Genomic DNA, 18594 nt, shown 5'->3' with positions numbered 1-18594 from the left:
TTTATTCTTCAAAAAACAAAAGAGTTTTTCTGGTGGGCACCTGGCACACACTTCCATCTTCAGAGCAACTCCTGCAACAGCGGCTACTCTGAAAGCAAAGCGATCCCAACAGGCAGGTGCGGATATCAAGGTACGTACAGGCAGACCCCATGGCCTAATGGGAGGGGGGCCAGTCTGCTGTGAGTTTGTTTATGGGCCTCTATTTCCTTAATTACTGAGGTTTATGGAGTTTGCACAGGGATAGGAATTACAAGTTTCACAGTAAAAAAAGCACCTTTGCAAATAAATTGATAATTGCTGAAATGGATTTGCTACACCCCAATTCTGCAGGTAACTATCCATTTTCTCTGCACTAAGGCTGAACAGAAGGTATTTACCACACATGCTAAATACATCCCTCCAGGGTATCAATATTGGCCAGTAAATACTTCCCCCTTATTAAGCCATACTTCTTCAGAGGCTAAGGCTCATCCAAGACTATTACCATTGACAATTGCAAACGTTAAAAACATGAAAAGAAGGGCATTTTGGGGTCAGAAGGAAAGCAGGTCCAGGTAATGTATAATGTAAGGAGCAAAATTGATTTAAAAATAGATGCATGCACATGAAGGACTTTTTTGGCATGTCTACTTATACATAGGGCACAAATGCCAGGGCAAATATTCCTTCACATGGGTACAAATGCACTTTTTACAATGGGATTTATTTTCCTTCCCAGACAATTTCCACGCTGGAAAAGGATTCACTTCTGCCCTCGACACGTGTGACTATCCAACTGTTTCTATGATGGAAGAAGGTTACAAACAAATTTGTGACTACCCACAAACATAAGATGTTGTGCTTGTTCCCAAATTTTCTAGATCACCGCCACCCTGGAATGCCCTCTCCCCTGCTCATTAAAGGATTTACACATTCATAATATACCACCATATTGGGGTAACATTCTGCATGTGTAAATCCCTTTACAAGTGCCAAACAAGGGGTTGTGAATACAAAACCTGGATTTGCACACACAAAATATGCCATTTGCCTGGGCAAATGGAATGAACACACACAAATGAGTTTGAGAATCGATCCCATATTATCTCGCTAAACTTACCTCTACGCAGGGTATTGGGGCTGTTCTGATCAGGAGGTGACAGGCCAGCTGCCATCCTCTCTGCCATATGGAATGGGGGTGGGCTGGCGTTGTCGGGAACTGCCTTTGGTGCGGGTTTCTGGATGGAAGCTGGTGTGGTTGGGCCTGCATCTTTCCTGGAAGAGAGTGAATAGAAAGGGTTAATATTAAAAACAACACTTGCTTCCACAGTTGTGCAACTTCTTAAAGATGTAAATACAAGGTGTTGATTTACCCAGTCTAAACGTCCTAATTTTCAGCATCTATGAACAGTGAAATGCTACTTACAGGCAGTTTAAAGCACAAACTCACACTTTCTGCTGCCCAGTGACTCCAAAAATTGCCCTCAACCTTCAGCGCCCACAAACCAAGTTAGTGTTTTCCGTACTCACCCTTCTGCTGGAGTTAGGGAGATTTCTTTGGCAGTTGATACCGGGGTCACCACGTCTGGTACTTGGGTCCCTGCTCCTTCGAAGGGAGTGTCATTTCCATTCAGTGTCATGGGTGTACTGGCAGTCGGAGGAGCAAAGGCGCCAGAAACGTTAAAGTCAAAATCTATAGTAAGTGAAAAAAGAGAAGCGTTTAGGAAGGAAGAAGGGACATTTTTCAGGGAATTTACTAGGACAGGCAAAAGACTGACTCAAGAATGCATTCCTCCAGTGAGAGAGTGAGACTAACAGTTGACAGAGTGCAGATACTAAACTCCACATCAACCCTCCAAGTGGAGGCTTCTGGGAGAGAGGAGAGCACACTAACATCCAATTAACTAATTAATCTATGTGCTTTAAATAATAGAAGTGTCAAAACCCTTAGAAGGTTGTATTGTACAACAATGGTCAAAAATGGTTGAACATCTTTAAGGAGTATCTCAAAAAGAGATCACAATAATATTGACTTTAAAAGATCTCAACAATATTTATATTGAGCACTACACAAACTATATTGCCTGAATCTTAAATCAAAATAGAAAATTGACAAAATATGGTACCCACTCATAAAGTGACTAGACCTTTTCTTTCTTCAGTAGAAAATATATTTTCATTATTTACGGGCTGTAATACTTAATGAGTGGTAACAATTTGTTTTTAAAACTATGCAATGCCCTATAATTCTCTGGTGTTCATGAGGGATTCTGTCCCATTATTATCTACTTTTAGCTGACTCATGACTTTTACAACTGTTTAAACAAAGCTTTACGATCCTCATGTAGGGTAAGTTTCACAACTTTGTCCATCCTAGATCAATGTAAGCTGACCACTAATAGGCGTGAGATACATCTGTCTGATAGAGCACCTAATTCCAAAACATATCTGAACTAAGAATGATAAAAGAGATTGTTGGTGTGCACTGTCCAAATTGATGGGAGTGCAGGGGAGGGGATTAAAAAAAAAAAACAAGAGAAAGTTACCAAGTGCATTGACTCTTGCTCAAAGATTTTTAAATGAGCAAAACCTACAATATACTAAAATTTTTGCTCTTGGAAATAGTTACATCCCAAACGGATTTGAGTAGTCGTCCTTGGAAATCTATGATCGATACATCTTCCAAAGAGGCTGTGAATTCCACAACAGGTAGAAAGGTCCCCCCAAAGCAGGAAGGAAACGTTCAGGCATACATTTTGAGCTGTTTCTTGTGGCTCTGGACTAATTTTTTTAATTACCTTTCTCTCATACCTCTGCGGTGCTCTGTGTTATGAGGAGCGAAGGTCCTTTTCCACTCCCTGTTATTCTTTGTACCCATTACCTCTCGTTTCCAGAGCCCCACTACACTACAATGATCCATTTATTCCCATGTACTTTTTCGACATAGGAACCACCGCTCAGTGGGCGTTCAGTGCTAGTTTGCATCATCGCTGTTTGACTGACTAGGATATTCCTCTCTAAAAGAATAGAGGATGTTGTTGTAATCCACTTAACACAATTCCAATAATGTTTAATATCTTTAATTTTCGGCTAACTTTAATTTACCTTTTTTCTTTTTCAACAATATCCCTCGACTTTTAAAAATCATATTAGTATTTAATAGCAGATTGACCTGATATTTTCATACTCACTACAATTCTTTGAAAGTAAATAAGAAAAAGAATATTGAATGTGCACCTATGTCCACCTTCCTTCCTATGTTTTTCCTCGGGCTACTACCAAATTCTAATCTCTTGCAGTTAAGTCTCTCACAGTTAAATCAAGGTTAATTGATATAAAAATGTATCCGTTCTCCTTTTCTTCCCAGCACTCTGAATTTGATGTACTCAGCTCACGGTTTTATGTAAAGCGCCGGAATATAGCCTATTAGCCCTCTGCTGAGAACTATACCGGTTTTTAAATGCACCGAACCGAACTCAGACCTATAATGAGAGAGTGGGCCTTTAACAACCTTTATAATCCACCACAGAAGAGCTATAAGGCTATTAGACCACTAAGGGTAGAATGCTCCAAATTAAAAGGGAGGAAACATGAAAACAACTATTGAATGTTGGTGCCACGGGCATATACCAGAGATTATGAACCCGGAGCTACTCCATTATCTTCATTGGAGCACTCAACATACCAATGTTCTACTATAGTGTTATTGCCAGCTCCAGAAGGGTACACCTTGAGTCGCAGGCAAGGGCCTGTAACGAAGGTGAGGGCTTTTAATAACCTGTATAGTCCAACACAGAAGAGCTATAAGGCTATTAGAACATTTCACCCACTAAGGGTAGAATGCTCTAAATTAAAAAGGAGGATCCATGAAGACAAACATTGGAATGTTGGTGCCCCAGACTTATACCAGACATTATTTAAACCCAGAGCAACTCCATTGCCTTCAATTGAGCTCTCAATATACCAATGTTATAATACCTGTTGGTGACATGGTGCTATATAAAACTACTAAAAAAAAAGATATTCACTCTCACCCACATTCCCCACTGTAATTGCTGCATAGTCAAAACTTGCAAATCAGCAGAAAACTATTTTCAAGTAGCTCACATATGGGTATTCCAGCAATACAACTTTTATTTCAACTTCAGTTTTGCTGTTGCTGTTCAATGTTTCATACAACTTTACTGTTAATCCCATTTTTTCCACTTTGAAATAAGTAAGTCATGTTTTAATTTTATCACTGGACAGTGTAGGTGTTTGGTGGCAAACACCTTTCTTTCAGCATTTCTTGGTAAATACTGTAAAGTAGGTGGCAAATTCATGTCGTCATATTACCTGCAGATACCTTCTGTACATTTATTTCAACTTTTTGGCATAGAAATGGGTTTTACATACCTCCTGGGAAGAGTTCATCAGCGCTTTGAATAAGACCTTCCACAACACCAACCACAAGGATTGAAGAAACGGACGCCATGTCCAGCTCGGCGGAGTCCCTGGGCAGAGAGCAGAGGACAAGTGTTAAGTACGGTAGTAGCAAGGTTTAGGAATGAACTGCTCATGATTGAGGAGCATCAGCAGAGCTGCATGTGGGTCTATGTACAGTAATATCAGGGGGTGCTAGAGTTCAGGATTGATAAGTATTGGGGGATCCATGTATTTAGAAGAGCAGAAGGTGCTGCAGCTGAAGACAGGGGTGCATTGACAGAGCAGTGGGTGGGTCTCAGTACTTGAATAAGAGGGATTGAGGGGCAAAGGAAGGATGTTGTGTGGGCCTAAAAGGGGGATTAGCAGTAGGCATTCCAAAGTAGAGCTGGGTTGCATTGGAAGGGTTATGTGTGGATGCCAATGCTGGAACTGGAACTGCGGGGGATAATGAAGTCATCGTTGCAGTGTAGTGGCACAGCTTTGTGGGAACTCATTCAACAAGAACATGCAGGCCCTTTATAAAGGCAGAAAGACTCTGCTCACTTGTCAGTTCTGGGCCACAGCAGGTTTGGTCCTAAAACGATGGCGATGTTCCCTGGACTCATCTTGTTCACTTCCTGATTCTCAGCCAGCTTCGATAAGAATTTGATGAGGTATCTGAAAGTAAAAAAAAACAGAGATCCCAAGTAGGTACATGTGCAGGAGGGTAAGGAGAGGATGCGTTCATGTGCAAAGGCTGGAGAGGAGAGCATACTGGTGTTAGTTAACGCAATGAAGAGTGAGTGTGTCTATGAAGTAGGAGAGGAGATAGGAATGTGCTCCCGGTGGGTCAAAATACAAGAGAAGAAGGTAGATACAAAAGTGGGCTGTCCAAGTGAAGAAATGCCGGACAGGATACAGAAACAAATTCATGAAAAGCAAAAAGATGCAAGACATGAAGAAGCTAGAAAATGGACTTCTTGTGATTTAGTCTCACTAATGAAAGCTTGACAGCATCCCACCTCAAGTCGTCAAGATGGTCTTGCCACATGAAACATGATGACACTAGGCAGTCCCTGCTGTCCCACTGACATGCAAATTATCCTGTGGTCTGGATGGGATATTCATTCAGCATTACACTGTAGGTCATGTCTACATGGAGATATGAAAACTAGTGTGCAATGGACTTTTTTTTGTGTGCTCCCACAATTTCTTTCTTAAGGCAGACCTCAATGTTGCGACCGATGGCCCCTCCATTGATCTGCTACCTCTTTCTTTGCTGCCAGAGCCTTGCGCAGGGTTCGTTTGCCTTTGAGTATATCTTTCGTTACACGTATACTTCCTGCTGTTGGTGGCACTTTAGAGCTGGAGCGTTGTGGCGGGGGGGGGGGGGGGGTTCCCAGCTTCGATTGGAGGTCCTCTACGATAGTCTCCCAGTCCTTTATAGATGATAGGTGCATTAATTTAGTACCTTCCTGTTTCTGATCCAACCAAATTTGCAACTTCTTGCCTATCTTTTCTTAGTGTGCAATGGTTACCAAAGATTGTAGGTGCAGTTAACTTTAATCAGACAAAATATATGTAATCATTTGAAGACAATAACATTATTAACATGAGATATTAAATCCCAAGAAATATAATTAATAGATTATGAGGATGTGATGTACTACTTGCTCCAAGAACAGATCATCGAGTTTCACCTAGTTGCTTCCAGATGATTGTTTTAAAAAGCTGCTATCAAGAAGAAGAGTGATCCAAAATGCCCTAATCACTGACTGGTACTCGTGTTACTCTGAGCCCTACTCCCTAGCTTTACGTCATCACACTATGAGGCAGTCCTGTGACCCCAGACACCAATCATCATGTAAACTAACCAATAATAGCACCCTTCTTTCTCCCCACTCCTCTTGTTTGTTTAAAAGCAAAGAATCTACCTTACTTAGTTGACGTGGAGACAACCAGGAGGGGGGAGGGATGTAATATATTAAAGCAAGGGTATAGGACTCAGATAATGCAATTACTGGTAAGTAATTCAGGCATCGTCCCCTCTCGCTTCAGTGCATCACGCTATGAGATTTACTAAGCAATACCAGGAGAACTATGTTTGCATGCTCAAACTCAAAACTTTAATTGAAATTGGTAGAAACCACAAGATATAACTATATTTGCTTCATAGAAGTTAGAACTGTAGAATCAAAAATGCCTTTCAAATCCACCCTCTTACACAATCCTGTAGTGAGGAACAAAATTGGAAGAAGAAGCACAGGTGGCTACTCTACAAATCTCTGCAACTGATGCTCACTGAACCTCTGTTAGAGATGCACATATTCCTTGTGAACCTGCCCTGAATTCCAAGAAGTTATGATTGGGCCACTGCTCTATACACCAATGAAATCAAACACCTAACCCATCCACTTAGGAAAGTTCCCACTTTTCTTCGTTGAACCAAAATTAACAAAAAAGGACTATGAGGCTCTAAATGCTGCCACTCTATCTAAATAGATAAGGAGAGCCGTCCTTACAACAAGATTATGGAGCCTAACCTCTTAATTTCTCTTGGTGTCTTGAGAGAGGAACAATATTCCAGTAAAATCACTTCCTGTGTGCTGCTAAAGGTAGAATTCATTTTGGGAACAAAATAAGTACTTGGAAGTAGGACAGTCCTATCTTAAAAAAGCCTACAAAAAATGCTCACAAGCTAATGATCCGGAGTCTCCTAGTCGAAGTAATTGTGACTAAAAAGAAGTTTTTCAGGGCTAGGATCATAAGATCTACTGTTTTATGAGGTTCAAAAGGAGGATCCTTTAAGGAATCCAATACCAACTGGGAAAAAGATGAGAAGGTACAGGATGGATGATACTCACCGCCTTAAACAGGCGGTGGACCAACTATTTATCATCAAAAAAGGTCCCCTGAGGAACTTCTAAAAGCCCTTATAATCCCCCACTGATTTTGTGATGCGGATATACTGAGACCCAAGTGAGCACAGTCCTGAAAGAAGGAAAGAACCTGATTTAAATGAGCATTCCTGGGATCCAATTGTTTAGCACCTCACCATTTATTAAAGGTCCCCAGTGCCAAGCATATGACCTGAGAGTTGAGGCTCTTCTAGATATTTATTTAATTTATTTATTTAAAGATTTGTAAAGCGCCTGGTGACCCGGAGGCATCCCCGCGCTGTGAGAGCTTGAAATTGGCCAAGAGGGGAGGAAAAAACTTATTTAGGGAAAAGCAGAGTTTTGAGCTGCTTGCGAAAACGCAAGTAGCAGGGTTCCAACCGCAAACTGCGGGGAAGCGAATTCCAGCGTGTGGCTGCCTTTACGGAGAAGCGACGGCCTCCAGTACGCACCCTCCTAAACTTGGGGACATTTGCCAGTCGCTCATTGTCCGAGCGCAGAGATCTCGAGGCTTTGTACGGGGTAACCATATCTCCTAGGATCGAAGGGCCTTGTCCATTGAGGAGCTTGTGAGCGATGCACATTGCCTTAAACTCGATCCTCTCTCGCACTGGCAACCAGTGAAGAGCCTTAAGCGCAGGTCTGGCGGAAGTTCTGGAAGGAAGACCCATCAGCATCCGGGCAGCCGCATTTTGGGTTTGTTGTAGCTTGCCCAGAGTAGCTTCAGGGGCTCCTAAATAGACAGCATTGCTGTAGTCCAATCGTGCAAGGACCAGTCCTTGAACCAGGAGTTTCCTGGATTGAAGGGGAAGCAGAGGAAGGATCTTGCGGACTGACCGCATAAGTCCAAAGCAGGTTCCAGCTGTTTTAGTTGCCTGGGTTTTCATTGATAAGTCCCGTTCGAGCCAGACCCCAAGACTCTTGATTTCTTTCTTGGGGGCGGGTACCTCACCCATAATATCGGGCCAAACAGATGATGGAATTGCTGACCACTTCTTACCCATCAGCATAACTTCTGTTTTGGACCCATTAAGTTTGAGTGAGGACTCGCACATCCAGAGATGGATTTTCTGGAGGCAGTGCAGGAGATTATCTGGGCATTGATCAAGATGTGAGAGAGAGACGACCAATTGCGTGTCGTCCGCATAACTCACAATCTTGATGCCGAAGGGGGCAACTACATCCTTCAGAGGGACCATATATGCGTTAAAAAGAGTGGGACTAAGTGAGGAACCCTGGGGAACCCCACTTGTCAGAGGAAGAGAGTCAGAACGGGAGTTGCCATCCCAGACCTGGAACGAACGGCCCGACAGGAATGACTCTATCCAGGCCAACGCAGTGCCCCCGAGTCCTGCCCTGGCCAGCCGGTGGAGCAAGACACGGTGATTCACCGTGTCAAAGGCTGCACTAAGGTCCAGGAGGATCACTGCCACTGACCCCCCCGAATCCAAAATGCACCTTGCCTCCTCGATGACGGCGAGGAGGGCAGTGTCCGTACCTTGGCCAGGGCGAAACCCCGTTTAGGAACGTCGCAGCAGATTGTTAGATTCCAGAAACTGGGACAGCTGGACGTTAACCAGTTTTTCAGCAATTTTGCTGATGCCCGGGAGGAGCGAGATCGGCCTGTAGTTGGCCAGATCAGCGGGATCCAATTGGGGTTTTTTGAGAAGGGCTTTAACTACCGCCCCCTTCCAACTAGGAGGGACGGAGCCATGGGACAGTGAGGCATTGATCAACTCCAGAACTGGAGGAACAATCGCAGAGGCGACTGCTTTCAAAAACCTCATGGGATCAGGGTCACGGGGAGAGCCACTTTTCATCTTGGCCAGAGTTTTTTCAACTTCGTCCGATGAGACCGCCCTAAAAGCATTAAGCTGCGGGCGAGGGTCGCCTACTGGACAAGTGTCAGGCGTCACGTTGTCCCAGCAGGGTAGCTGGTTGGGCTGTGGAAGTGAAGTTAAAATGTGGGAGACTTTAGAGTCAAAGTATTTTGCAAGTTCATTAATCCTGTCCGGTAGGGCCCTGGTCAATGAAGGGGGTTGTGGTATCTTTAGGAGTTCTTTGACGATGAGATAGGATTCTCTTGCGGGGTTTGTGGCATTTTTTATCCTATCGTCATAGTAAGAGGCCTTAGAAAGTTTCAAAGCAGATTTGTATGCTCTCACAGTCCTCCGGTAGGAGTCTTTACTAGAGTGGAGCCAGTCCTTCCTCCACAGTCGCTCCGCTTTTTTACATTCCTTGCGGAGGGCTCTGAGTTCCAGGCTAAACCAGGGGGCCGAGCCTGTCTTTCCGCTCTTGTCTTCACGGGTTTTTATAGGTATGATAGAGTCGAGTGAGTCGGAAATCCACTTCCTAAGATTGCTATCAGCTACGACAATGTCCCCGAGGGGGCGGGGGTCGTCGATTCCAGAGCTCTGGCCCAGTCCTCAGTTGAGAGTCTGGACCATGCCCTGTCCTGGGTGTACGTAACGGGCTTGTGGGGCTTCCTGAATTCTCCTGGCCAGAAAAGAGGAACCAAAAAATGGTCAGTCCAAGGGAGGGGGCAAGAAGGCTTGGCCTGGAGGGTGCGAACATTTGTAAAAACTGGGTCTAGCAGGTGGCCCTTGATATGGGTGGCTCCGGTATTGGCCAGTTGGAGGCCGTAAGCAGCCAAGTCTAGTATCAGATCAGCAGCCCCTGTGTCTAGGGGATCATCAAAGTGAATATTGAGGTCCCCTAGCACAGTAAAGTTAGGTGAAGAGTGGGCAAGTGCTGAGATAGATTCTAGTAGGGCGCTAGCAAAGGGACCAGAATGGCCGGGGGGGCGATACACCAGAAGACCTGCCAGAGAGGTTGTCGGGGCCAGATGGATGGTAAAATGGCAGCTCTCTGAGTCTGTGAAATGAGCATCGCTAATTCTGCAAGAGAAATAATCTCTGTGCAAAATGGCCAGTCCGCCCCCTCTACCAGAGGGACGTACTTGGGACTGGATAAGAAAACCCGGGGCCAGAGCCAAGACCACATCCGAGTCAGAGTGTGTTGTGAGCCAAGTTTCCGTAAGAAACAGGATGTCTAGCTCATGGTCCACGAGCAGGTGGTTAATAAGCAGGGCGTGCATGGGGAGAGACCTACAGTTCAATTCTGCTAATTTCAGGCCAGAGTGTGAAATAGGTGCCTGAGTCAGTTGCAAGTTGACCGGGTGGCAGAGTACACAATTTATAAAATGTCCATCTGATTCGTGTACATAATTACACTGTGCGTTCTTTGTAGGTCTAAGACTTAGTAAGGCACGACGCGAATAGCTCACCCTATCGGTGTCCACGCCCGGCATAGGTTCTGGCCCTGAGCCCGTTCGTGCGCGGACGGGCGCAGACGGGCTTACCTTTGGCGCGCCTTTGGCGCGCTGTCGGCGCGCCCGCTGCGCTCGTCCGCTGCGCTTCCGGTAAGGACACATGCTTTATAGTGGTGGAAAATAGGAACAATGGGGGCGTGGCTATGGTTGTGGGCGTGCCTCTGGCAACCGGCCAATCCCGCTGCTGCAACTGGGAATCCCTGCCCGCGTCAGCTGTGTTCGGTCTACTGATCGAGGGGGATAGTGCAGAGACGGCAAGTGAAATCAGGTAACAGTACAATGAAATTTTTAAAAGCAAGCAATCAGTTCCCTACTCCCAGCTGTGCCTCAGGAGTCTCAGCTGTAAGAACGCTGCGCTCGAGATCGGCGCACGTTATAACACAAAGGGGGCGTGGCTATGGTTGTGGGCGTGCCTCTGGCAACCGGCCAATCACGCTGCTGCAACTGGGAATCCCTGCCCGCGTCAGCTGTGTTCGGTCTACTGATCGAGGGGAATAGTGCAGAGACGGCAAGTGAAATCAGGTAACAGTACAATGAAATTTTTAAAAGCAAGCAATCAGTTCCCTACTCCCGGCTGTGCCTCAGGAGTCTCAGCTGTAAGAACGCTGCGCTCGAGATCGGCGCGCGCTATAACGCAAAGGGGGCGTGGCTATGGTTGTGGGCGTGCCTCTGGCAACCGGCCAATCACGCTGCTGCAACTGGGAATCCCTGCCCGCGTCAGCTGTGTTCGGTCTACTGATCGAGGGGGATAGTGCAGAGACGGCAAGTGAAATCAGGTAACAGTACAATGAAATTTTTAAAAGCAAGCAATCAGTTCCCTACTCCCGGCTGTGCCTCAGGAGTCTCAGCTGTAAGAACGCTGCGCTCGAGATCGGCGCGCGTTATAACGCAAAGGGGGCGTGGCTATGGTTGTGGGCGTGCCTCTGGCAACCGGCCAATCACGCTGCTGCAACTGGGAATCCCTGCCCGCGTCAGCTGTGTTCGGTCTACTGATCGAGGGGGATAGTGCAGAGACGGCAAGTGAAATCAGGTAACAGTACAATGACATTTTTAAAAGCAAGCAATCAGTTCCCTACTCCCGGCTGTGCCTCAGGAGTCTCAGCTGTAAGAACGCTGCGCTCGAGATCGGCGCGCGTTATAACGCAAAGGGGGCGTGGCTATGGTTGTGGGCGTGCCTCTGGCAACCGGCCAATCACGCTGCTGCAACTGGGAATCCCTGCCCGCGTCAGCTGTGTTCGGTCTACTGATCGAGGGGGATAGTGCAGAGACGGCAAGTGAAATCAGGTAACAGTACAATGAAATTTTTAAAAGCAAGCAATCAGTTCCCTACTCCCGGCTGTGCCTCAGGAGTCTCAGCTGTAAGAACGCTGCGCTCGAGATCGGCGCGCGTTATAACGCAAAGGGGGCGTGGCTATGGTTGTGGGCGTGCCTCTGGCAACCGGCCAATCACGCTGCTGCAACTGGGAATCCCTGCCCGCGTCAGCTGTGTTCGGTCTACTGATCGAGGGGGATAGTGCAGAGACGGCAAGTAAAATCAGGTAACAGTACAATGAAATTTTTAAAAGCAAGCAATCAGTTCCCTACTCCCGGCTGTGCCTCAGGAGTCTCAGCTGTAAGAACGCTGCGCTCGAGATCGGCGCGCGTTATAACGCAAAGGGGGCGTGGCTATGGTTGTGGGCGTGCCTCTGGCAACCGGCCAATCACGCTGCTGCAACTGGGAATCCCTGCCCGCGTCAGCTGTGTTCGGTCTACTGATCGAGGGGGATAGTGCAGAGACGGCAAGTAAAATCAGGTAACAGTACAATTAAATTTTTAAAAGCAAGCAATCAGTTCCCTACTCCCGGCTGTGCCTCAGGAGTCTCAGCTGACATACTTGCAGAGTTGTAGCCATTTCTTCCGGAAAACTTCTATTTCTCATTCCTAACCTCTAAAGTTTCAAGTCACTAGTCTGGGTCTTCCCAGATTCTCCTGCCCTAATTGCAGAAAAACTAGAGGAGAGGTAACCATAGGAAACAGCACCTCCTCTGGCTCTTTCATGGATATTAGGAAAGGAAATCGTTCCAAATGAGGCCACTCTGGTGCTATCAAGATCTCTTAAGCTTCCTGCCTCCTTACTCTAACTAGGAATCTGAGAATCAGAGGAAAAGGAGGAAATGCACATAGGAGACCTTGAGGCCATCAGCAAGAAAGAGCATCCACTGCCGAGGCCTATTCCTCCATCCCCTCAAACAGAATTTCTCCACGTGTGCATTCTGACTGGAAGCAAATGAGTCTATTGCAGGACGACCCCAATGCTCAACTATCGGTGAAAAGATCTTTGGAAGGCAGCAAAAATTCACCGAAGACGGAAAATGTCCCTGCTCAGGTAGCCTGTGAAGGATTTGGAAATACCCTGGACATGAATCACAAAAATCAAAGAGATTCTCTTCTCTGCCTATGAAAAAATGTTGTCGGATATCCTTGCTAAGGAGTGAGATCTGGTGTCCCCGTTTGTTGACATATCATTTCATCGTCCTATTGTGTACCTTCACCAACAATACTTTCACATTGATGTGGCGAGAAAACACTTTTAGTGCTCAACAGACAGCTTCCAGCTACCTTTAATTGGTAGACTCTTAGCTCTGAGCAAGAGACCAAAATCCCTGAGCCAGGCACAGACCCAAACATGCACCCCACCCCGTGAGACTGGCTTCTCAACAGGTTGTTCACCCTCACCCATCAGGTCAGGTCTCGTCTCACTTTGCCTGTGACTGGAATCTGCCCTGAAAAATCCTGGGAGAGTGGGCTACGTTCTGATACCCTAAGACACAAAGATGTTGGTGATCACTATACTCAATGGGTGTGATGTGGTGACATTAGATTAACATAAATGTGATGCTGCTATGCCATTTAGAACTGTGACATATAGCACTTTGCAAAACTTGTGGATATTTGGTATTGATTTATGAATTTTTTAACACATTTATGCATTGAATAAAAAATGTGAATTTGTTTGAAAGATATGTGTGGTTAAAACCCAAGATCAAATAAAGGGAAGGTTGAGTGCAAAATAACGTGGTTAGGAAAGAAACATTTGGAAGTAAATTAGAAGAGAGTGAGTTAAGAAACATTAAATAATAAATTATAGGTTATGTTAGCTTCAGGGACAAAATGGTGTTTGTGTACAGCTGTTTAAGGAAGAGTTCTATTCATAGATGATTCGTAACAAGGAGATAACACATTTTTAAACATCCATATCTAATTATAAAGCAATTAAAGAGCAAAATGCAATGTAATGTAAAGACCATGACACTAGCACATTACAATTGGAATAAACTTCCTTTTTTCATGAGCCTGGTTTTGGTACTCTCGAGAAGATACTACCCACAACATACTGACCTATGTCTTCTGTATTTGCTTACCGTAGATTGTTTTGGTTCCTCTCTGGGAGCTTGTTGAAGGCGGCCCTAAAACTCTCCAAGCGCCCCTCAGGCTCCTTTATGCTGAATAGAAAAGGGGGTGAGAGAATCAAGGTAGGGTTAAGGTGTATCAATGGGCGCATGCAGAGGTGTGAGGAACTAGCAGATCAGTCTCAGGTCAGTAAAAGGTGGACCACTCACTAATATCAACACATATTTACAGCAGGCCTGTAATACTAACTAAAAGGATAAGGGAGTATTAACATTATGATCATTAGTTTATCATTGTCTCCACTATCACCCTTCTTTTTTACTCTCTGTCTTCCCTCCCTTTTGTAACACTAAGTCTATCACTTTCTCTCTCCTCGTCTTCATCATCATCTCTCTTTCTTCCCAAAACATTATCGGTTTGTTTCTCGTTCACCAATTTCTATTGAAAATGATACAATTGACAATCTAAAATATCAAACCCAACACCCTTGTTGTCTCAGTATTTTTTTATATCCCACAATATTGCTATTGACAATTCTTCAAGCAGACGTTATCAGCTGTTCCAACTCTCATTTTATTTATAAATCTGTTTATTGAAGCTTAATGAAGCTTACAGTACATTTTGAAGCCAGAACAACTTACATTAGTGTTTGTACCGTTGATATTTACCCAGGCAAGTGTACATTGATTGATGAGGAGTGGATACACTTCCTTGTCTCATGCCGACATTGGAGGCCTCTCAACTGTGGCGGTAACTATAAAGTAGCTTTTGGTATCATACCACAGAGAGACGACCCCGATAGAAGAATGCTAGCACTCCACCCACTCTCCCCCAGTGTGTCTCCATAAACAGTTAGCAAACCATGGAATAACAGGGGCAGAACTTCAAGTGCCCAACCAAAACAACAACAGCAGCAAAGTCCGACCTGTGTTCTAGTATCGTCTATCCGTGTCCCTTAGTCCATCCCCCCATCCCGGTGCCCCTCATACAAACAGCTTTGCAGACAATATCACATTTGCTTTTGCGCCCCACCTAGTCAGCTATGCCCTCGCTACAGTACGCCATGCCTCTCATCTGGGTTGACTGGTGCCAGGCCCCCCTGGGGGAGCGCCCACGTCGCGCACCTGACAAATCGCTACAGGATCCCCACCTAATCGCATCATGGTCTGCAAAAGTGCCTCCCACTGGGTTGCTATGGGCATCTTCCTAAGGCCTAGTGTTTCTTCCCTCAAGAGAGCCGTGCCCTCTGCCTTAGCCCACACCAGGAGTGAACCCCGCCAAGCCCGTGCGTGTGGTGAATCAGCTGCTTTCCAGCGTTTAGTGAGCAGCCGCTTTGCCACGACTAACCCCAAGTCGATAAACCGAGAGGTGACTTTCATGGATGGAGTTCTGTGGAAGAGGTGTAACAGGTAGGCTGGCCATTCGAACGGGATATTGCGACCTGTGCACGCGCGGAGCGCCTCTCGCACTGTCTGCCAGTACGAACACAATGGGGGACAGCTCCAAAACATGTGGATTAGTCCGGCATCTAGCTCCGCACAGCGAGGGCAGCCCGCATCTGTACGATGGAAGTATCTGTTGATGGATTTGGGCGTGAGGTACGCTCTATGTAAGATGAAGAATTGTATTTAGCGGAAACGCATGTTCCTAGGAATCTTCGTCGGGCCCTGTAGCGCCCTGTCCCATTCCTTGTCGGCCATTGGCCGGGCCAAGTCCGCCTCCCACTTACGACGCAGCGGGACCAGACTGACCGCCGCATGTGTACGCAGGGAGGCAGCAAACCACCGAACCCGATGCCTCCCCCGTCCCATTACATGGAGATATTGCATCGTAAGGTGTTGTTCCGGTTCCTCCCTGAGATCTCCCCAACGGCTCGTGAGCGTCGCTATCAAAGACCGGTGACGAAGAAAGTGGCCGGGAGCCAGCCCCGTCTCCTCCGCTAGGGAGGCGAACGAGAGGAGGGCACCCTCCCGGTAAAGATCCCCCAGCGTTTGTATGTGTACCGCGCTCCAGTCCACAAGTTCCGAAGCACTAAGCACCCCCTGCCCGCTAGGAGAACCCTCAAGCGGTATGGCTGGGGCGTAAGGAGTCCGGGCCCTGGTGAGGTAGAGGTTACGGCGGTAGCATTTGTAGGCCACCACCACGAGGAGGGGCACAGGCCTCGACACGTTCGCGGCCGGGTGGAATAGCTTGATGTTGTCAACTAAAGGGAAGGGGGGTGCAGCAGTCGCAGTATCATCGCGCCCTCTGTCTGCCAACCACCGGACTATCCATTGTAACTGTGCAGCCAGGTAATAATGCTCAAAGCACGGCATTGCAAGTCCCCCCTGGTCGGTGGGGTGGTACAGCTTGGGCAACGCACATCTGTGGCGTGCATTACCCCATATGAAGTCCCGAAGTGACCGCGCAAGGGCTGCGAAGAAGGAGGCCGGTATATAAATGGGTAGGTTGGCGAAGTAGTACAGGAGTCGGGGTAAGATCACCATTTTGATTAAGGCGACTCGCCCCGTGAGGGGGAGGGTACCCCAAAACCGCATCTGAGTCTTGACTGCTGCCACGGCCCTGCCCAGATTGCCTTCCATGAGATCCGCCGGCTGACGATATATCTGGATACCCAGGTAACGGAAGGTATCCGGCCTCCATTGGACCTGCACGACCCCAAGATGATAGTTTGGGTCTTGAGTGTCGGCTCGAAACGCGTATAGGCAGGACTTAGCAGCATTCACCCGGAGGCCTGAGAGAGCAGCGAAGTCGAGTAGAATGCGCTCCAATTCAGCCGGGATATGAGCCACATCTCTGACGAAGACCAGAAGGTCATCCACATAAAGCGATACCTGATGCGTCGCCCAGAGGGATGCCGTCAGTCAGCACCCTGCGAAGCGTGGCGGCTAGGGGCTCTATTGCTAGCGCAAACAGGAGGGGTGAGAGCGGGCACCCCTGTCTGGTGCCTCGGCATATTGGGATGGCGTCGGAGATGTACGGCCCGGTTCTCACCCTCACTGTGGGGTCCTTGTAAAGCAGGGCTGCCATCTGGAGGAACCCGAGGCCCGACCCGTAGTGCGACAATGCCGCCACCAGGTATCCCCACTGCAGACAGTCGAAGGCCTTTTCAAGATCCAGAACCAGGCAGCCCGCCCTGGGCCATTGCTGCACACTGTCAGTAGCCACTCGGAAAAACCGCCGCAAATTTAGGGAGGTGCTGCGCTTGGGCACAAAACCATTTTGGTCGCCGTATACCAACACCAGCACCGTTGGCGCCAGATGCTCCGCCAGCACCTTGGCCAAGATTTTGTAGTCTGCATTGAGCAGAGCAAGGGGGCGGTATGACCCCAGATTGGTGGGATCCCGTCCGGGCTTGAGCAGAGATACCAGATAGGCCTCTCGCATGGAAGCGGGCAAGGTACGTTCTTCGAGGGCAGCAGAATAGAGAGCGTGTAGTTTGGGTACTAGTGACTCCCAATAGGTCTTGTAATACTCTGCTGGGAGCCCATCAGGTCTCGGCGCCCTCCCAGAGGCCAAGGAGGTGACCGCCTATCCTATCTCTTCCACAGTGAGGGGGCACTCTAGCGACTCCCGATGCTCACCTGGGACCGTGGGCAGACAGGCAGCCTCCAGGAACCGATTCAGGTCCTGCGCCTGCCGGCATCCCGCCGAACGGTACAAGGTCGCGTAATGTTCCATCATCGCCTGATGAATCTCCCACTGCGTGTACACGAGCGACCCATCGGGCCCGCGAATGGCATCTATCGGAGCATGAGCAGCCTCCTGTCTGAGCAGCTAGGCCAGCAATCGCCCCGCCCTGTCTGACGTGGCATGGATTTGGGACGAGTGAGCCGCATAGTTGTGACAACGCAAGCGCTCCAGCAGCTCAGCATGGCACGCCCGAAGCCGCGCCAGCCGGGCCGGATCTCGACCTCCGCCCTCGCCATGTTGTTCGCACGAGAGTAGGCGAGATTCTAGGCTAGCGAGCGACGGTGCAAGCCGCTTGCGAATGTTCCACGTCGCGTCCAGACAATGCCCCCTGATAGTGGACTTATGGGCGTCCCACTCTGTCAGTTCACTGCTCGTTGTACCCTCGTTCAGTTCAAATAACTGCTCGATCGTTGTGCCTAGGGATGCACGAAAGTCTGCATCCTCCAGGGCAGTTTTGGAGGCGCCACGTGGGGACTGGGGGGCGGCCGGGGTCCCATCTGAGACGCAGTCTGAGAGGGTTATGGTCAGAGTGGGTCCGACCCAGATATTCTGCCTGGTCTATCAGGGGGATCAGAGAATGAGATCCCACCACCCTGTCGAGACGCACGTGAAGGTCGTGCACCGCCGAGTAGTACGAGTAGATGCGGTCATTGGGATGCAAGCTGCGCCACATATCGAATAATGCCAAGTGCGACATCCAGTCAGTGAGGGTCCGCGCGTTCGAAACCGCCTGTGTGTTGAGGAGGGGCGGAAAGGACCTATCGAGGTGTGTGTCAAGGACTGAGTTGAAGTACCCGCCCAGTAGCCAGGGAAGACCCGCATATGGTGCCAACACCGTGGACAAGTGGACAAGAAATGACGGTTGCTCGACGTTGGCGCGTAAGGAGCCTAATAATATGT

At 47.7% G+C, this 18594-nt stretch overlaps 1 protein-coding gene across 2 annotated transcripts in view; it reads right to left on the bottom strand.

The window, feature by feature from the left end:
• SH3BP1 (SH3 domain binding protein 1) overlaps positions 1-18594 on the bottom strand; it is a 175796-nt gene that overhangs the window by 35189 nt on the left and 122013 nt on the right. For both annotated transcript variants that reach the window (XM_085601373.1, XM_085601372.1), the window contains exons 13-17: positions 14013-14093; positions 4948-5061; positions 4375-4472; positions 1510-1672; positions 1100-1254 (exon numbers count right to left, since the gene is read on the bottom strand). In XM_085601373.1, coding sequence (XP_085457499.1) covers positions 1100-1254; positions 1510-1672; positions 4375-4472; positions 4948-5061; positions 14013-14093 — 611 coding nt within the window. The remainder of the gene's footprint in view (positions 1-1099; positions 1255-1509; positions 1673-4374; positions 4473-4947; positions 5062-14012; positions 14094-18594) is intronic.

The sequence above is a fragment of the Triturus cristatus genome, chromosome 4_2 (assembly GCF_964204655.1).
Source record: "Triturus cristatus chromosome 4_2, aTriCri1.1, whole genome shotgun sequence".
In the NCBI taxonomy this organism is placed as follows: Eukaryota; Metazoa; Chordata; class Amphibia; order Caudata; family Salamandridae; genus Triturus; species Triturus cristatus.
This window is presented reverse-complemented; position numbering and strand designations above follow the sequence as displayed.